The sequence below is a fragment of the Myxine glutinosa genome, chromosome 4, assembly GCF_964187855.1.
Source record: "Myxine glutinosa chromosome 4, kmMyxGlut1.1, whole genome shotgun sequence".
In the NCBI taxonomy this organism is placed as follows: domain Eukaryota; kingdom Metazoa; phylum Chordata; class Myxini; order Myxiniformes; family Myxinidae; genus Myxine; species Myxine glutinosa.
Window position 1 is genome coordinate 75,826,158 of NC_136264.1, and position 20,779 is coordinate 75,846,936.

Below are 20,779 nucleotides of genomic sequence, written 5' to 3' on the forward strand. Positions count from 1 at the left end.
ATGGATCGGGTTTAGACCCTTCGATAAACGGCTCACGCCGCAGTTCGCTTCGCTCGGCGCAACCAATCTATTACGCTGCGGCCGTGAGCGGGGGTGTTTCCTTGCATACCGGGAGGAGCTGGTATTTCGGTCATAGGATGGTTGGGCCTAATACCCTACCCAGCGCTGACCGGGCGTGACGTCATACCGCAGGACCACGTCGGTCAGTCATAGACGAGGGGATTAATCCCCCCTCGATAAGGGGGAAAGAGGCCGATGTTGGGTTCCGTAACAATATACTAGCCGAAAGCACCCGGCGTTGCCCGGGTTCTTTTTCAATGAATTTACTACTATAATTCAGCTTTTACTCGTGGCCGTAGAAGATTGACTACTATAATTCAGCTCAGCTTTTAATTGCGAAATGGGCCCAGCCCAGCCGAGTTTGCCTCGACCGGCCTCGCCACCTAGCCTATAACCTTCCTGGGGCCCGTCCCGACATTTTAAGTTATTTTTGAATGAATTTACTACTATAATTCAGCTTTAATTCACGGCCGTAGAAGATTGACTACTATAATTCAGCTCAGCTTGTAATTGTGAAATGAGCCCAGCCTGGTCGAAGCGGCCTCGACCGGCCTCGCCACCTAGCCTATAACCTTCCTGGGGCCCGTCCCGACATTTTTTGTTCTTTTTGAATGAATTTACTACAATAATTCAGCTTTTACTCGTGGCCGTAGAAGATTGACTACTATAATTCAGCTCAGCTTTTAATTGCGAAATGAGCCCAGCCTGGCCGAAGCGGCCTCGACCGGCCTCGCCACCTAGCCTATAACCTTCCCGGGGCCTGTCCCGACATTTTTTGTTTTCGAAGTTTCCTCCTATCTTTCACCGTTCAGGAGATTAGCGTGTGCAAACAAACAAACAATCAAACAAAACCTTTGTTATATATATATAATAGATGGATATAAATGTATTTTTATAAAGAGTACATTTATTTGTAACACAGTATTTAATTGGAAGAAGCTTATTCCTATCAAATCAAACGTGTTGATTTGATTTTGAGAGGGAGTGGAGACGTGCAGCTTGGTTGCCCCGAGCTACCATTTGTACATGGGCCTGCCCTGCGAGAATTGTCATTTGCACTGATTTCACACTTGTCCAAAGCTCTCAGACAAATAAAATGTAATGCACTCAACGCTCGCTGACCAATATATGTATTCATGAAGCTTAAGTACGCAATTAATTTTGCCTTCACAGAACGAAGATACACCTTAATCCGACATTCGGGATAGACAGGTCCCTGACACTGTACAACGAAGTGGTTCTTGCCACCCACGATCATCAGAGCACCTACCTCTGCAGATCTACCTAAATCTATATATCCCCCGACTCCAAAATTCATAATAGTACGTTTAATGTGCAGTGGTAGAAAGTGTGTTCTGCCACCCGTGACTCGGTAAGGGAAGCCGGACCCTGGTCAGGTGGAAACCCTAATTTGTGTTTGATTGTTAGGTCAGAGGTGAGCTGGTCCTGGCTGTTAAGCATAGTTTGCCACAGTTGGTGGTGGTGTTTTGAGCTTTGCCACAAGCCTCCTTCTGCAGAAGGGCAAGGGCTGTGGGTTCAGTGACTTTGGCGAAAGCCCAAGCAAGTGTCCGTATGGTACGGTTGGTTGTTTGGTTATTTTGTCGGCGTCCTCAACAGTTTGTTTGGTTGTTTTATGACAGTTTTTCTCTGCTGATTTCCAGCAGGTTCTGGAATCGGTGTTGAGTGATTTGTTTACATTGGTCAAGTGTATTCGTGGTATTATTCTGTGTGCGTACCTTCAGGTGAAGTGTATCGCGTGACACGTATTTGGGGTTCCATGTAACTGTTGATTCGTGTTTTCCCTGTATTTCGTATCCGTAAAATTCATTGGGAGGTGCATTTGTAAATGAGTATAGAGTTGTATATTGGATCAGCTATTCATGAGCTTAAGTGATTGTGTGCGTGTCTTGAATTGTCACAGGAAGAGTGGTTTCAAGAGTGAGTTTGGTGTGTGGCAGGGTGTGTGCTTTGAAAATGGTGTGTAAGAGATACACCTTAATCCGACACTTCAATCGAAGATACACCTTAATCTGACATTCGGGCTAGACAGGTCCCTGACTTGCTGCACATCGAAGTGGTTCTTACTACCAATGATCATCGGAGCACCTACCTATGCAGATCGACCTAAATCTATATATCCCCCGAACCCAAAATTCAAAACACAGCCCGCTCCGCCCCCCCCCCCCCCCCCCCAGAACTGCAGGCCCTGCTAGGTTCACTGCAGGCGCTACCATTCCAGTCTTAACACTTACTGTCTCACACTTAATGATCCTATGAAATAAATCAGGAGGGATGTGGGAAGTGAGCTGAAGCGACCCACCTTTGCTCCTTGACATTCCCCTGGATGCTCCCTTAAACAACCATGCATTTCAAATATTTACAATCATTTTGAATTCGTCATTCATGCGGAGGGAGGAAACAAACAATACAGAAACCTAACTTAACCACAAACTTTAACCTGTGGGGTCATTCCAATGCACCCCAAATTTCCGCGGGCCTTGTCCTAGTGTTACACGTGAGTGACTTGGCTCGGTAGATTTTGCCCACATTCACTCAACACAAACCCATAACCACTCATACACATTCCACAAATCATCACAACACAAAATCATTACAGCACATATTTCACCTCTCTGCAGGACCATGGCATAGATGTTATTTTCATGTGTGTTTCTCTCAATTAGACAACAGGGAGGTACATCACAAGTAAGATGGGGGGGGGGGGGGGCGCTTCAGGCTGTAGAGGCTGCAGTCCCAAACAAGTCACCCGACTTCCAATTTCTTTGCCCCACCCCCTCCCCCCCCTTTACCTCTTGGCCCGTGACAGCCAAACAGCTCTTTTCGCTGTTACCCCGCTGGTGGGGGTCTCCACACACCAGGCTCCTCTGCCTCCTGCTTCCTTGCAGCCTCACGGGTCACTGGGAGTCTCTTACCCAAGGGCGCCCAAACAGACCTCACCACCGACGGGCTTCAATTTCCAGGCACCACTGTCTGCCAGGGGTAATTGCCGCAGAGGGGAGCCGCAGTCATCGCTCCTCTAGAGCTTGATCTGCACCTGTGGACACGCACACCTTCCCCACCCACAAAATCCACAAAAACATTTCCTCCCCCGCTGCGATTCAATTCTCAACACATTGTTCAATGAACAGATGTTACAAAAAGTTTTTGCCATGGCCTGCTTCTGTGAAATCCCATGTTCACATTTAACCATTTCCAAACACAATCTTCACCACTCATTCACAGTTCATTTTCAACCTCACAACCACATGAAAACACATACCTCTACACAAAAACAAACGCCACCCACAAGACACTGTGTGGCACACATTCCATCCCCTCACCGGCCATGCCATCACTCTCACCCGCCCCCTTCTCCAAATCACATGTCCCCAATTTAAATAAACAAGTCCTGAAGCCTGGGACAGTACACATCCAAGCACTTACCTCTACCTTGATGTGCAGGTATTTTCCAGTTGGTCAGGTCCAAAGTGCCATCCACCCTACAAAATCCCAAATTTTCTCCCATTGGACCAATCAAATTTCTCCAAATTTCACTTTTCTCCCAACTGTACTGGCAGGTATGTGGATCTGCCTCCAACGGTGAACTGTACTAAACTACTACATATGGCCACGACAGCTCCGCACCTCCACCGTGCAAGGGTCATCGGGACAAGCTGAGCAGCCGAAACGCCAACATGGCCCATGAGTGTCCATAAGTGTGCGACCCACCATCCATCCTTCGGCCCCCCCTGCAAGGAACATGGCTGCACCAGCCCCAGCTGGCCAATGTGGTGAGCATCTGCTGCCAACAACGCTACCATTTCCAAAACCTCGACCCTGTGGGAGGCGGTCGCAATGCGTGGCATCCTCATCACGTCACCTGTGCTGCCCTCATCCCCCAGTCCACACAACTGCAGCCCCCAGTGCCCACCTACACTTGACCATGCCAAAGTCCAGCAGACAGCCATGCTCCACCAGGAGATTTCTCCAGAAGACATGGTCCACACACCTCAGACACCCACAGCACCAGGTTGACCCCCAGCGCCACAATCCCACGTCCCAAATATTGGCACAGTCGCCCCCGAGACCAGTTAAAGGCTGTGTCCTTCTACCCTATTAATTTTATCCCAGCCTCCAACACTTTGGTCTGACACACCTGGATCAATAATGGTGATACTGTTCAGTGTCCACCATGCTTCTTCACAAAATCCACCCTTAAATTTGCATCTAACCTTCAGATTACCCTGTCAAATATTTTTCACAATTCACTAATCTCACCAAAGAAGGATGCTTCTCAATACACATGCCGGCCGAGTATGGCCCATATGCTCGGCGCGTTACACATTCCAGATTAATCAAACCCATGGCTCTCTCCCCAAGCCGAGAGTCCACAAATCTTAACAGATCATCTGTGGAAGATCATGCTCACACCATCATGTTCCACAAATGCTCTCATGGTTGTCCGGTGGGCTATAATCCATCCCTGTCCATGCGGTTCGACACGCGTCCATAGACCAGCACAGCATGGTAGGTCACCACATGCTGGCTGTCCCAGAGTCTCAGGGAGAGGGTGTCAGGCCACATGCCCGGGCAGTCACCACATCAGGCCCATAGTGGCCGTCCGCGGTGCCACCACCAAGGTGCGACCCACAACATCTCCCCCAAGTAGTCCTAATAATACACCATCCCAGGTCTGTGAGGAACCACCTCAGACACATCGAACTGAAGGGACAGGGATGGACATAGCCTGCCGGACAACCATTGGGGCATCTGTGGAACATGATAGTGTGAGAATGAACTTCCACAGATGTTTCGTTATGATTTGTGGACTCTCGGCTTGGGAAGAGAGCCATGGGGTTGTTGAATAGTGAGAATGTGTAACAAGCCGAGCATATGGGCCATGCTCGCCTGGCATGTGTATGGTGAAGCACCCTTCTTTGATGAGATTCGTAAAATGTGAAAAATTTTGGCGTGGGTAATCTGAGGGTAGATGCAAATTTAAGGGTGAATCTTGTGAAGAAAAATGGTGGACACTGCACAGTGGCACCATTATTGATCCAGGTGTGTTTCGACCAAAGTGTTGGAGGCTGTGATAAAAATTGACAGGTTAGCAGGACACAGCTTTCAACTGATTGCAGGTGCGATTGCGCCAATATTTGGGACCCGGGGTTATGGTCCTGTGGTTCGGTAGTCTGGGGGTCAACGTGGTGCTGTGCATGTCCGAGGTGTTGGGCCATGTCTTCTGGAGAGTATCCTGGTGGAGCATGGCTGTCGACTGGACCTTCGCAGGGTCAAGTGTGGGTGGGCACTGGGGGCTGCAGTTGTGTGGACTGGGGGATGAGGGTGGCGTAGGTGACGTGATGTGGATGCCACGCACTGCGACCGTCTCCACCAGGGCCGAGGTTTTGAGTGTGGTATTGTTGTTGGCAGCAGGTGCTCACCACATTGGCCAGCTGAGGCGAGAGCAGCTGTGTTTCTCACGGGAGGGCCCGAAGGATGGATGGTGGGTCGCACCCTTGTGGACACTCATGGGCCATGTTGGCATTTCGGATGCTCAGCTTGTCCCGATGACCCTTGCGTGGTGGAGGTACGGAACTGTCATGGCCACATGTAGTAGTTTAGTACAGTTCACCGTTGGAGGCGGATCCATATACTTGCCAGTACAGTAGGGAGAATAGTGAAATTTGGTGGAATTTGATGGGCCCAATGGGATAAATTTTGGGATTTTGTTGGGTGGCTGGCACTTTGGACCCGACCAACCCGCAACTACATGCACTTGAGGAAAGTGTTTGGATGCGTACTGTCCCAGGCTTCATGGCTTGCTTATGTAAATTGGGACATGTAATTTGGAGTAGGGGGGGCATGGCCAGTGATGGGGATGGAATGTGTGTCACAAAGAGTCTTGTGGGAGGCGGCTGTTTATGTGGAGGTACAGGTTTTTGGTGTGGTCGTGAGGGTGGAAATTGAATTTGAGTGCCTGTGATTATTGACATGTGCAATGGAGATGTTATGGTAAAAAGTGAATATGGGATTTAACATGATCGCAGGCCATGGAAGCAACTGTTGGAAACATCATTTTGGTGACATGTTTAATTGGAAATGTGTTGGAGAATTGAATGGCAGCGGGGAGGAAATATGTTTTGTGGAATTTTTGGGTGGGGAAGGTGTGCGTGTCTGCAGGTACGGATCAAGCTCTGAGGAGCGATGACTGCGGCTCCCCCATGTGGCAATTACCCCTGACAGCCAATGGTGACTGGAAATTGGGAGCCCGTCGGTGGTGGGGTCTGTTGTGCGCCTTGGGGTGGAAGACTCCTGGCGACCCATGTAGCTGCGAGGAAGCAGGAGGCAAATGGAGCCTGGAGTGTGGAGACCCCCACAGGCGGAGTAACGGCGGAAAGGGCTGTTTGACTGTCACAGGGCCAAGCGGTAAAGGGGGGGGGGGGGGGGGCAATGAAGTTGTAAGTCAAGTGACTTGTTTTTGGGACTGCAGGCACCACAGCCTGAAGCGCCCCCACCATCTTACTCATGCGGTACCTCCCCGCTGCCTAGTTGAGAGAAACGCACATGTGTATCACATCTATGCCATGGTCCTGCATGGGGGTGAATAAGTGCTTGGTTATGATTTTAGTGTTGTGATGATTTTTGGAATGTGTATGAGTGGTTATGGGTTTGTGTAGAATGAATGGAGGAGAAATCCACCAAGCCATGTCACTCACCTGACACCAGGACAGGGCCCGCGGAAATTTTTTGGTGCATTGGGATAACCCCGCAGGTAACGTTGCATCTTGTGGCATCCACCAGGGGAAACGATCTGCAGGATGAGGTTGTACAAATGTTTTAGAATTTTTGAAAGTTTTGCATGTTTGGTTAAGGTTTGTGGTTAAGTTAGTTTTTGCGTGTTGTTGTTTGTTTCCTCCCTCCGCAGGAACGACCCTTTATAAATTATTGTAAATATGTGAAATCCGTGATTGGTTCAGGGGGTTAGCATGTTGAGGAGCATAGGTAGGTAGCTTCGGCTCACTTCCCACAGCCCTCCTGCTTTATTTTATGGGCTAATTAAGTGTGAGACAGTCAGTGTTAATACTGGAATGGTAGTGCCTGCAGTGAACCTAGCAGGGTCTACGGTTCCATGGTGGGGCGGGGGGGGGGGGGGGTGGGGGTGCTGTGTTATGTCGGTTGGGTGAGGCATATCTAGATCCAGGTAGATTTGCATAGGTAGGTGCTTCGTACGTCGTGATTGGGAATCCTCACCTGTAATAAGTTTGTTTAGGTGGTTTGTCAGATTAAGTGTATATCTGTGATCATACAAGGATGATAGTATGTTAAATAGTTGTAGGGATTAGGCTAATTCCTCCCCCCGGCCAGTCACGAGCCTTCCTGGGTGTGGTTTCTGGCCTGCCTGTGCGATGTCTGTCTTCATGCCGGTGTTGTCAGCTCAAGTGCGTGCTCGCTTGCCGTCTGTTCTTCTGTCCGTTCCTTTGTTATTTTGGCGAGGGGGGGAACTTAGTGTGGTGTGCTATTGGGCCTAACTAATGTATATGAGTGCATTGCCATATGGGACACCGGATATGATCACAGGTCTGAGTCTGACACACACAGGAGAACTAGCATAATCCCTACTCGACGTATCACACGATCATCCTTATATGATCACAGATATGGACTTAATTCTGACAAACCGCCAAAACAAACTTATTACAGGTGAGGATTCCTATCACGATGGCAGGAGCATAATACCGACGCAGATCTACCTGGAGCTCCATATGCTCTACGCAAAATTCATAACAACATTATGTTGGTTGGGTGGGCATATATAGATTTAGGTAGATCTGCATAGGTAGGTGCTTCATCTGTCGTGACAGGGAAACCTCACCTGTAATTTCTGTTTCGGCAGTTTGTTCGGATTAAGCTGTATCTTCGTCCCCATGACGAGGAATGGGGCATGATGAATAGTTCTCGGGATTATGCTAACTCCATTGTATGTGAAACCTCTGTGATTATCCCGGTGTCCCTTCGGGCAATGCATCACATACAGCAGATAGCTCCATTAGTGCAAACACTAATTAAATTTCCCTGCCGCCACAATAACTTTGGAAGAACAGACCGGAAGCGGCCGCGTACAACGGCGCCATGGCAAGCAGACATCAAACTGGCCGAGCGCCACGCTCAGGCTCAGGAGAACTCGTGATTGACAGGGGGGTAAAGTGAGTGGAAGCAGGTCGCTGATTGGAGGGTAGGGAAGATGAAAGGGGTGCCACATTGATTGGCCACCGACAATGACGTGTCACACGATGACTTAACACCAAAGGGCGAGACGCTCGGCCAATCAGTGAGGAGGGTGGGAAAGAGCCACACCAAGCAGGTCGCTGATTGGAGGAGACGCGCCGGTGATGTGAGAAGGCGCAAAAGGGCACAAGAAAACAACGCACTGGTTGGCAGAGGGAGAGAGCTGACGTCAGTCGACGAGCAATAAAACAACTGGCACGCCGAGATTTCTCTCTTCTCGCGATGGCTTTTTTCCTGCCTGGACCTCCCTTCTGCCCTTGCCTTTCTCTCTGTTTGGACCTTTTCCTTTGCGAACTGCGAATTGCCTGTGTTACGACGGACGTTGGGGAAACGTTGGAGCGCCGTCGATTTTATCCTCCCTGGCATTCACGTGCGAGCGAGGCTTGACGCTGAGTGGGCGAGACCACATGAGCAAGGTGCTCAGTGAGGCCTGACGGAGCGCGAACACCGGAGCCTGGACAATTCCTGACGGACGCTACATCCAGAGACATAAGACGCACCACACAACGTTTTATTTTATTCTCCATTCCCTTGTATTGTATTTGAAGTGTAGTGTGGGAGCGCTCCATTAGAGGGGTTTCGTTTTTATCGTCGCGTTCATTGTTCTCGGGTTCCATAATAAATATTCCTTTTTTTGTACATTTTACATCCGTGTCGTGTTGAGTTAATTTCCACAGGAAGAAGACATCGTCGGGGCCGTGAAGGTAAGCGGCATTCTCCCCCAAACCCTCCTGCTCGTGTATCGTCCGCCATTATGCATTAATTGGAACCGCCTCATTAGCTCGATTGCCATCCGTGGACGCTCTGTGTTAAGTGAGGGCCGTCCACAGGAGAGTATTTATAACTTCGGGGTCGTTTGCGTTTGTTGTTTATTTTGAATTCTGCAAAGTTCTGCAGTTGTGTTCAGCATGAAATCCGCCGAATTGAAACCTCATTTGACACGATTCTGTTTCATTGAGAGAAAGCGAAGGGGCCGAAAGAGCGAGTGCAGTTGGACATTGTCAAAGCTAAAGGGCTACGTGCGCATGCGCAGCAAGAGGTGAAAAGGAAAAGTGAACACGCGCGGACGTGGTTGAAATCATCAAGGAAGCACACTTTCTCGAGAAAATATCGAAGTGCATGAGGCAAAGTGCAAAGGTGAAATAAGAAAGTCGCATCGTCGTCCAAGCCATTTAGCCCAAATATGGGGCCAGATAGGAAAAAACTGCAACACTACATATCAGTGCGAAATTGTATGCAGTAATATATACCAGATAACATATCAAAAGTCTAAAGCTCTAAAAATATGGGGTGTCTGTCAAAATCACTGGTACATGGACCCCCCTTTTCATCCTTTTGCAGTACAATTTGTTCACATTTTGCGATACATTCCGAGCACATGGTATATAATTATACTTTTAATATCAGGAATTACAGCATGTTACAGCCCCAGTACGGCCCGTACGGAACAAAAAAATAAGCACGTAAACAAAATTCCCAATAGCTAAATACTGATCACTGATATGCAAATACATGAATCACTTGTCATGACTGTTTCAGAATTATGGCACATTTTGTTGATTAAAATCACAAACTCATAATAAAATCACATATAGAGAAACTAATAATACTGACTCATAAAATACTGTCGGAAGTCAAGGATTCGCTTAAAAGTAAAAAAATGTCCACAATTAACCAATTCAACTGCATGTAATAGTCTATAACAACAGTCCACTACCTAATCATCATTTTCCTCGTCATCGTCGTCGCTGAAACTGTCCAGGACGGAGTTGGTGCAGCCAGATCCACGGCACTGACCACAAGCAGGAGAACACTCCAAGTTGTTCTTGTGGCATGTACACCGTGCAGAACCACAATCGGTCGAACAGTTGCACCGGATAACATTCAACAAATCCTGAGGTGCTGGAGGGAGGTCGGTCATAACAGGAACAAGATTGCCGTCGCTCATTCTCCAGCCCCAATCCACAGGTTGTAGGCTGTTGTTTCCTTTCCACTGCTGTATTTGCAGATACACCCGTCTGCTGTGATATCTCGCTGCAGCAGATGTGGGCGGTAAGGTCTGTGGGAGTATCTTCGAAGTCTTGACTGCGACCTGTTCACAAAACCGCTTGTACCTGAGGGAATCCAAACTTTCATCAGGTTTACCCTTGTAGAGACACACGAGTGCTATCTCTCCTGCAGCCTCGACCACATCTGGTGATGCATCCTCAGCCAAGAACTGTTGGGATTGAGTTTGGAAGAGTGTGCTCATCATGAATTTCTTCAGTGACGCTCCTTTGCCAAGGCCGTACAGTCGAGACGTCGTGTCACATCCCAATACTGCGTGTATGAATAGGATGCTTTCACACACAGCTGCACCTAGCTGACGTTTCATGGACTTCACATTCCAGATGTGGTTTGGTTTTGTAGTGGATTTTGCCTGACTATACATAAACAAGTCGTGTGCTTCTAGGTTTGCGTAGAAGCAGAGTAGGACGATCAGATCTGTGTCTTCTCCTATAAGGGCTGTGTTCCTCATGTTCGCCGAACTGACTGCGGTCTGGACGATTAGCAGGTCAGCATCTTCCTGGGAATGATGGGTCTGGCATCCAGAAAGCCGGAGGTATCTGCTCCACATGTTGATGAAGTTCTGTTTGTTGTTGAGGTTTCCCAGGAAGATGTCTTTCTTCATGGTCAACTTCATGTCATCAGTGAAAGTCACTTCTGGTCCACCTCTACCTGCTGCTCGCCTCTGGTGGGTCATGTGCTTGGTTGATTGACCAAGATATCCATCAAATATTACGATGGCCTTTCCGTACTTTCTTGTAACATAGTCACAGTGGAGCATGCAGATCTCTCGATATGTTGGTGAACCACGTGGCCATGGTATACGGTGCAGCAGACTTCCACCATCCAAGACATACTGGATTTCGCTGATTGACTCTATGGTACCTGGTTCAAGTTTAGACCAGATAGCATCTCCGAGTACGGACCTCTGGGCTTCACGTAGCATCAGCTTTTCATCAAACAGCGCAGGTGGATGAGGGCATAACTCAAAGCGAAACATCTCTTCCTTATCTTCAGCAGATTTTGAGATGATGATGAGACGCTGGAATAGCAGTTCTGGGTCTATCTGTACCTGGTCTTTACCAACTCGCACAGATGATCTGGCCTTCAGAAATGTGGTGGCTTGGTCTTTGCGCTTGAACGTGTAGTGGACAACTGACTGATTTGTCATGGAGTGCATGATCTTGTCTCCAATGAGCTTGGCATTGTCGACATCAACCTTACTGCCAGCGTTGACACCAGTCATTATGTTCCTGAGGGATGGATGACACTTGAAAGGATTTCTGTCAACTAGAGCGACCTGTAGTGTACTTGTATCTTATCTTGCATGTCGCGATGCTGCCTGGTTTTGCCCATCTCTTTGTTCTGTTCACCTGTGCTGTACTTCACTCCAGTGAGCTCTTGCATCGATCTGTTCGTCTCCGAACAAGCCGGCATGGACAAAAGCCACGTTAACCGTTGTTGCTCTGTCATTCCTCTTCCTCTTGTTAACCCCCCGCTGGTCTTCATACTTCTCATGAGTACTTGCTCAATCATCAGGTCTGAGGAAATTCCAGCCCAAGCTCTACTACTTCTTCGGGCGACATGGAAGCCCTGAGTAAACTTACGGTGCACATCTGGATAGTCCCGTTCTAAGCTGTGCATTATTTGCAGGTAAATCCTGGCAGACTTAGCATAGAGTGAATGACCTGAGGCTGCTACATATGGTAACATATCAGATACAGCTTCGAGGTGCAGGGACCAGTTTCCCATACGCTCGGCTTTGATGAATTTTCTTAAGATCTTCACCATATCCATATACTGTAACCACAGTTTCGCTGTTCGGTCTTTGGTCAATGATTCTGTCTGTGTTTGAAAGACTTTGCTGATCTTGTCAAGGATTGGATCACTTGCTACATCGTTGGAAGATCGTGTGCCTTTCATCAACGCATCCATCATACAGGGTCCTTGCTTTACTCACATCTGGATGAATCACATCATCATCGGCCAAGCCACTCATTGCATCTTCATCCCGAACTGGCAAGTCTTCTGCAGTTCTGTATTGTGTTCCTCCAAGAGGATCAGACAGGAGGAGTGCATTCAGGACAGCATCCAGGAGGATGTCCGACTTCCCTTTTCACGAAGTGTCACTACTGGATTATCGTTGTTGGTGGATTCATTGCAGAACACACACGAATTGGCCGCCATTCTTCAGGGTTGGATTACCTGCAAATATAGAAAAGTTGAATATACTATTACTGTATGTTATTGCCAATAGACCTAAACATACTAAATACATGTCATTGATGGGATTAAAAACTAAGATATATATGGTTCACAAACAAATAATGATGTACCGTCGCTTGCTGTGGAGTGAGCAGTCTTTGTAAAACGGGGTGTGGTTAAATAAGACACTAAAACAGTAAAAACTTCACTTATATATACAATATTGTACAGTATGATATCCTTTATTTATTATATCGTGCTAGTGATTAGGTCCAGTGTATAAAATAAGCAATAGAAGTTCAGAGAGCGACAATAATCATAGCATGCGGCATATGTACGTCTTTTAACATGGGGCTAAATGGAGAAAACTTGATTGCATTATTTGAGAGTCACCCCATATTTTTAGACCTTTATACTTTTAGTATGTTATAAAGGTACCTTGAGGGTAATCAATACTAATGAGATCGGTAGTGTTGCAGTTTTTTCCCCGTCAAATGCTAAATGGCTTGGACTATCGAGCGATCCACCAATATAAAGCCTCAGTACCACCACAACCACAATCCATACAGACACGCGAACGGTCGTCATTTTGCTCAATTGGGGTTTTAGAATCAAACTGTGGTCATGTCTGGGCGTGGCAAAGGTGGAAAGGGCCTTGGCAAAGGAGGTGCGAAACGTCATCGGAAGGTACTGCGTGATAACATCCAGGGAATCACAAAGCCTGCTATTCGTCGCCTTGCTCGTCGTGGTGGGGTAAAGCGCATCTCGGGTCTCATCTACGACGAAACCCGTGGAGTTCTCAAGGTGTTCCTGGAAAATGTTATCCGCGATGCTGTTACCTACACGGAGCACGCCAAGCAAAAGACCCTTACTGCCATGGATTCTGTTACGTGGTCCCCTCGGTGAATACCTGGTCTCGGTGACCCCTGGACCGTGAGAGGAACTTCGCCAGAAAGCTGTATTATATATGCGCTTTCGCCACGCAATCCATATGAATTTCACCCAAGAGACAACTGATGTTCAAGGATATATTTCAATGGTAATGATACCATACAATTTCAATGATACAACCACGGAGATTTTCCCCGAGCAATCAACAATACACAACCATCAACAATTCCCAACCCACAATCAATTCCCTATGATTAAGATGGCCATCTTATATACGTGTGTCCCGGTGAGTACTCACGACCCCCTTTTGGTCTCGGTCCCGCACAATGTCTCTGGGCCCCTCCTGACCAAGATGATGGTCGGCGTCGCCGCACTCGGGCAGTTGAACGAACCCCGGGTGGACGTGTTTCCACCGGGCAGGTATCGTACCCGGCACCCCGGCTACAGCCCCTCGCGGCCACGCGAAGCGGGGACGGGAAAGCAAGCCAAAAGCCCTGGCAAATAACTTGCCAGGCGTGTTAGGCCCCAACGGGCGACCCGTACGCGTCTTTTTAGACGGTGTCACGAATGGCACCAAACGCTGGGTCGGTGCACGGCCACACGACAGTTTGACGTCCACCGGGCAGGTATCCGTCCCGGTAACTCCTCTCGCCAGACAGGCTCGGGAACGCCGCTTTTCCACACGGCTCAATCAATCCCCCCTTTCGTCGGTGCGGGGCGAGGAAGAAGAATACCCGTCCTTTTTTCCTCGTGTCTTTTCCCTTCCGTTTCCGGTCACTTCCGTTTCCGGCCACTCCCTCAGAAGGGCTCCTGACCCTCCAACCACAACAACTACACAACAACTTAATATACTACACACGGATAAGCAAAGACCTGAATGGTAATTCACATACATTCACATAAATATGTAACACTCCCCCCCTTCAAGAAAGAAAGTTTGAACCCAGCGAAAACTTTCTTTGCCGGCCAATTTGGAGAAACAAACCAGATAACTCAACCCCCCCACATTATCAGTTCCCCCCGGGCACAGTTATCACTTAAAAATAAAGCAACCAAAATTTCCCCACAACCCCTCCAGATTACTCCCTCTGGACTAAGCACCAGCAACGACATTGTCCCTGCCAAATCAAACTCCATCTCATGACCCTCTGACTTTGACCGTCCGTTTCTTGTGAATGAAGGTTAAGGGGTTGATCAAAGATCCAAAGTTAAGCAACTCGATAGCACTTTTTCCGGGAGGCCAAGCCGAGTATTCACTACATGGATGCCTTTAGGAACGTGAAGTTCACGGTTAGTCCGTGCAGGAAAGTTCTCTACAGGGGCGCCTTGAGGAACGGGAGTTCACGGTTAGTCCGTGCATGAAAGTTCACTACATGGACGCCTTTAGGAACGGCGTTCACGGTTAATCCGTGTAGGAATCTTGGCTCGGCGGCTCCGCCGCATTCAGTGCTTCAACTTCTCAGAACTTCCCTAATAATTATGGTGGGACCGCTTGTCCCTGTAGTCCCATGAATAGCGGTCTCCTTCTCGGCCACTACTTTGACAATCCTTCCTTCGGGAGCTGCCGTAACTCAGGGAGCCTCCATAATAATATTGATTGCGGCCACCACCAAAACTACCGCCCAGTTGTCCTCTCCTGTAGACCTCTCGACGCCTACGAAATGCCTTCCCTACTGTTATCGCCCGACCCTCCAAATCCATGCCATTCCAATTCTTCTCTGCCTCTCTGGCGTCTTTTGTGCTGGCAAACGTGACAAAGCCGAACCCTCTTGACTGTTGCGTTTCCAAGTCTCTTACCAACCGCACTTCCACCAGCGGCCCATATCTGTTGAAGACAGAGGTCAGAACTTCTTCCTCTGTTTTGAAGTTCAGTCCCCCTACAAATAACTTGGCACTTTTGTCGCCATCCCGAGCTGGTGTGGTGTTATTTTCCCTGCTGGGCTCTTTACCAACCCTCAGGTTACCATAAACTTTACCCCCGGCCAAATCATTCCCGATAACCACAGATACACCCTCTACCGGAAGCGTGGCTTGTAAACCGACGGTGACCGGTCCTGACACCAAATCGGACTCCAAATGGATGACATGAAGGGGAGCACTAACACCGCCCCCGATCCCCTGTAAACGAACACTATCCCCCGTTGCCGTCTCCTCGGACCATGGCAAAATGCCTTCAAGCATTAAAGATTGATGTGCCCCTGTGTCCCTCAATATCCTAACCGGTTTCCGGTTAGTCGAGGCTCCATCCCGTGACACAAACCCCTCTGAAATAAATGGTTGGTAACCCTTTTGATGGCGATTTCTCACAATGGCCATTGCGTTTGGAGTCGTAGTAGTCGGACTCCGCTCTGGGTCTTCGCTTTTCATGCGGTAACAACTGGACATCAAGTGTCCAGGTTTCTTGCAAAAAGCGCAAGTAGGCCCGGAGGAAAAACTCGTGGTCTGCCTCGGGCCCCCCGAACTATAAGTTTGTCTTGGGCCCGCATCCCTCTGATTTCGAACAGGTGGGGTATCATAGTTGTCCCCATAATCATCTCGAGGCCGCCGCCATGTATGGTCGTTCTCCGCACCTGCTGTTCCCCACCTCCCCTGCGGAGATCTAGGCGAGGAGTTAGGTTCGTGGACCCCTATTCGGTGGGTTAAGGCATAATCATCTGCCATGGTGGCTGCGTCCCACAACTTTGGTACTTTCTTTTCCTGCAGGTACACTTTGATGTCCTCGTGGACACACTGCTGGAATTCCTCCACCAGGATCAAGTCCCGCAATGTCTCGAAGTCTTTCCCGACTCCTTTTGACTCACACCACCGATCAAACATGTTTTCTTTCACTCTGGCAAACTCCACATGGGTCTCACTCTCCCTCTTCCTGGCATTCCTGAATTTTTGCCTGTAAGCTTCCGGAACCAACTCATACGCTTTGAGGATGTGCGTCTTCAGTACCTCATAATCTGCACATTGGTCCATTGGTAGCGCCGAATAAATTTCCTGAGCTTTCCCCACCAGCACACTTTGCACGAGTATGGTCCAGGCCTCCTCCGGCCAGTTTAATTGTCGAGCCACTTTCTCAAAGTGTGGAAAAAATTTCGCGACTTCTTTTTCACTGAACGGTGGAACCAGCCTCACATGTCTGCCCACATCCCAGGTTTTCTGGTTAGGTGTCGACCCCGTCAGCAAGGGTAATGCCTCTCCCCGTTCTCTCATTAACTCCAGCTCCTTGAATTTGATTTCTTGCTGAAGCTCCATGTCACGTTCCTTTAATTCCCTTTCCGCTTTGCTCTCCTCTGCTTCGAGGTCCCTTGCAGCTCTCCTCTCCTCCGCTTTTCTCCCTTCTAACCTTTCCTGGAGTTCTCTTTCCACTCTCCTTTCCTCTGCTTGTTTCTCTTCTCTCCTCGCTTCTGCTTTCCTTTCCTCTTCTTTTAACCTTTCCTGGAGTTCTCGTTCCACTCTCCTTTCCTCTGCTTGTTTCTCTTCTCTCCTCTCTCTGCTTTCCTTTCTTCTTCTTTAATCCGTTCCTGGCTCCGTAATTGCAACTCCAGTTTCCGGAGCTCAACGTCTTCTGGTTCTTCGGGTAGCCACTCCCAGGCTAACTCGTCCCATGTTCCTAATCCCACCATAGATTGTATCACCGTGGCCTGCAACTCTGCCTTCCTCAAATTAGTTCGGACCTCCAAGTTAAAATGTTTGGCCAATTTCAAGAGGTCCGACTTTAGCAACGCTCGGAACTGTGCCTCACTCGGGGTTACCACAAAGTTCTGTGCCACAAACGCCATGGTGCCTATCGTTAACACCTGTTAACCTTCACCCAAGACTTTACCCCAATTTCCCAAAAAAAAAATTACCAATTAATAATTAATTAATAAATTTTAATTAATAAAAAATTATTATTTTATTATGTTATACAATTTTAAATCCCGGACGTAGACCCAATTGCGAAACCGCAAATCGTAATTTGGACGAGCCCCCAATTCTGTTACGTGGTCCCCTCGGTGAATACCTGGTCTCGGTGACCCCCGGACCGTGAGAGGAACTTCGCCAGAAAGCTGTATTATATATGCGCTTTCGCCACGCAATCCATATGAATTTCACCCAAGAGACAACTGATGTTCAAGGATATATTTCAATGGTAATGATACCATACAATTTCAATGATACAACCACGGAGATTTTCCCCGAGCAATCAACAATACACAACCATCAACAATTCCCAACCCACAATCAATTCCCTATGATTAAGATGGCCATCTTATATACGTGTGTCCCGGTGAGTACTCACGACCCCCTTTTGGTCTCGGTCCCGCACAATGTCTCTGGGCCCCTCCTGACCAAGATGATGGTCGGCGTCGCCGCACTCGGGCGGTTGAACGAACCCCGGGTGGACGTTTTTCCACCGGGCAGGTATCGTACCCGGCACCCCGGCTACAGCCCCTCGCGGCCACGCGAAGCGGGGACGGGAAAGCAAGCCAAAAGCCCCACGCCGCTTGCCAGGCGTGTTAGGCCCCAACGGGCGACCCGTACGCGTCTTTTTAGACGGTGTCGCGAACGGCGCCAAACGCTGGGTCGGTGCACGGCCACACGACAGTTTGACGTCCACCGGGCAGGTATCCATCCCGGTAACTCCTCTCGCCAGACAGGCTCGGGAACGCCGCTTTTCCACACGGCTCAATCAATCCCCCCTTTCGTCGGTGCGGGGCGAGGAAGAAGAATACCCGTCCTTTTTTCCTCGTGTCTTTTCCCTTCCGTTTCCGGTCACTTCCGTTTCCGGCCACTTTTCCAGAAGGGCTCCTGACCCTCCAACCACAACAACTACACAACAACTTAATATACTACACACGGATAAGCAAAGACCTGAATGGTAATTCACATACATTCACATAAATATGTAACAATGTGGTGTACGCTCTACGGTTTCGGTGGTTAAACATTTTGGTGGTGGTGTTCATCAACAGCTACAACAACAAAACGGCTCTTTTTAGAGCCACCAACTCGTTCATGAAGGAGCTTCAGGGGACTTGAACTTAATATCATGTATTCTGTGGCACCAGAAATGCAATGGAGACAGCTCTGTTTATTACTTTGATTTTCACGAGGTGAAACGGGCAGATATTGAAGTCTGAAAGATTATTAGAGGCTTAAAAGCCAAGCAGCCCAAGCACTGTTGCAGTAATGTATCGAACCCAATTAGAGGCCATGCTCTCAACTGAAAGTTGTTTTAGAACAGTTACATGGCTCTCCGAAAGAGCTGTTTCGGGCGAAGAGTAACTGAGAAATGGAGTAATAGATTTTCTGAGTTCGTGGAAACTGCCCCATCAGTTCAGATATACTAGAAGAGAAGACCCGTCTCTTCGCTGATGGCAATACCAATCTCTGCTGCGATGGCTAATGTATGGGGAAATAAAAAAAAAGGGATTACTGGGAGATCCTGCTCTCTGTGCTCCGTGTTGGCATTTGCAGTTTTGACACACGTGTCCATGTACCCATAAAAAAGGTATTTCTTTTTTTGGATCACAAACACCCAGGAGTTACGCAAATCCACCGAAGTTGGATTTATTAACATAACCACCTTTAGAGGCCATTTTTCCCCGCAAAGCGGGGGTTGGCCTTTGTCGGGAACCGTGGTTGTTGTTTTTCGGTCCCCTATTTGAAGCAATGTTTTACGGCCGGATGCCCTTCCTGACGCCAACCCTTTTTGCCGCCTTTAACGACAAACAGGGAATTACCAGTGAACTGGTACTCAATTAGCCGACCTCGGAAGGTATGACAGGCTGAGTCAACGCCCCTGGCGTTAATTCAGCGATCAACCGGGATTCGAACCCAGAATCCTTGGTATCACTAAAGCCGGCACCCTAGCCGCTAGCCCAACACCAGGGATACCAGCGAAGCGACATGAACATGAAGCGAAGCGAAGCGACATGAACATGAAGCGAAGCGAAGCGAACATGAAGCGACATGAAGCGAAGCGACAGCAACATGAACGAAGGATACCAGCAACACCAGCGAAGTTGGATTTATTGAAATCTGTTAATCCGTCTCAAGTTATAACACAACAAAGACAGACACGGCTCCTTTTATAATATCGATCGGAGCAGGTTTAACAAACGTTGGTCCTCATCAAATTTGATCGACTCCCCAACAAACATACCCACCTCACAATAAATTATGTTCCAAGTTGTTATTACAAATACCAAACTTATCCACGGAATAATAGGAAGTTTTAATAGGACTAATCTTTACTTCAGTATCATGCTGATGATTACCTGACCTGCACTTTAATATGAAGCACATTTCTCGTTACAGATATCAAGTGGTTCTTTCACGAAGGAAGGAAACGAAGAGCAAAAGTCGCACTCTCTTAAAGAAACATTGAGTGGCTCTGAAAAGAGCCGTTTTGCGATGAACTAGAGAAACGAGTCCGAGCTCACTTGGAGCTGGTGTACTTGGTCACGGCTTTTGTACCTTCGGACACGGCGTGCTTGGCCAACTCCCCGGGAAGGAGCAGACGCACTGCCGTCTGGATCTCCCGCGATGTGATGGTAGAGCGCTTGTTGTAATGCGCCAGACGACATGCTTCGGATGCGATGCGCTCAAAGATGTCGTTGACGAAGGAATTCATGATGCTCATCGCTTTGGAAGAAACACCCGTATCGGGGTGAACTTGTTTCAGCACCTTGTAGATGTAAATGGCGTAGCTTTCCTTTCTGCGATGACGCCGTTTACCGGGACCCTTTCGAGTCGCTTTAGAAACGGCTTTCTTCGAACCCTTCTTTGCTGCCTCTTGCTTCGGATGATCCGCAGGCATGACGAGTCGATATTGAAACAGTTAAATATGAACCTTCAGAGAAAGAATAAGAAAACGAGTGTAAACGATTCCCTCTTATAAAGGGTTCATATGCAGATATCTGGATCACAAAGCGTTTCTGGGTGGAGTGCACAACCTAATGCTCAGTCATTGGTTAGATGAAAAGTGGGCGTGTGTCATTCTTGATCCGAGTTTCCCTTCAAAAGAACCAAATTCGTCACCGCATGAAATTCAGTGAAGTTATTTGGATTTCTCTTTTTGTGCACAAATCATGGCGTTCTGGCACTTCCAAGCCTAATACAGAACACGATGATTATGAACTTTGCACTTGATGCACAATAATCTGGAAAAGAACAATGCGTGAGAGTGGGGTCATCGCAGGTGTCTCCGCGTTGGCTTTTTCCAGCTTTAACAGTTCAGGGTGCGCAAGGAATTTAGACCCAGCAGGTATCCATTCGGTCCGTCATTCTTGCACCTCATCAACACCAGACCAAT

General features: G+C 48.3%; 1 protein-coding gene across 2 annotated transcripts in view; it reads right to left on the reverse strand.

The window, feature by feature from the left end:
- The window catches only part of LOC137424817 (histone H2B 1/2-like), a 34,542-nt gene extending 13,998 nt beyond the window's left edge, over positions 1 to 20,544 (reverse strand). The window contains exons 1-3 of one of the 2 annotated variants that reach the window (XM_068112675.2): positions 20,421 to 20,544; positions 19,942 to 20,317; positions 12,194 to 12,597 (exon numbers count right to left, since the gene is read on the reverse strand). In XM_068112675.2, the coding sequence (XP_067968776.1) occupies positions 12,548 to 12,597; positions 19,942 to 20,284 (393 nt within the window). In that variant the 5' untranslated portion in view covers positions 20,285 to 20,317; positions 20,421 to 20,544 and the 3' untranslated portion in view covers positions 12,194 to 12,547. Of the gene's footprint in view, positions 1 to 12,193; positions 12,598 to 19,941; positions 20,344 to 20,420 lie in introns of those variants that run through there. The other variant, XM_078775144.1, reaches the window with a different exon arrangement.
- Between the last annotated feature and the right edge of the window lie 235 nt (positions 20,545 to 20,779).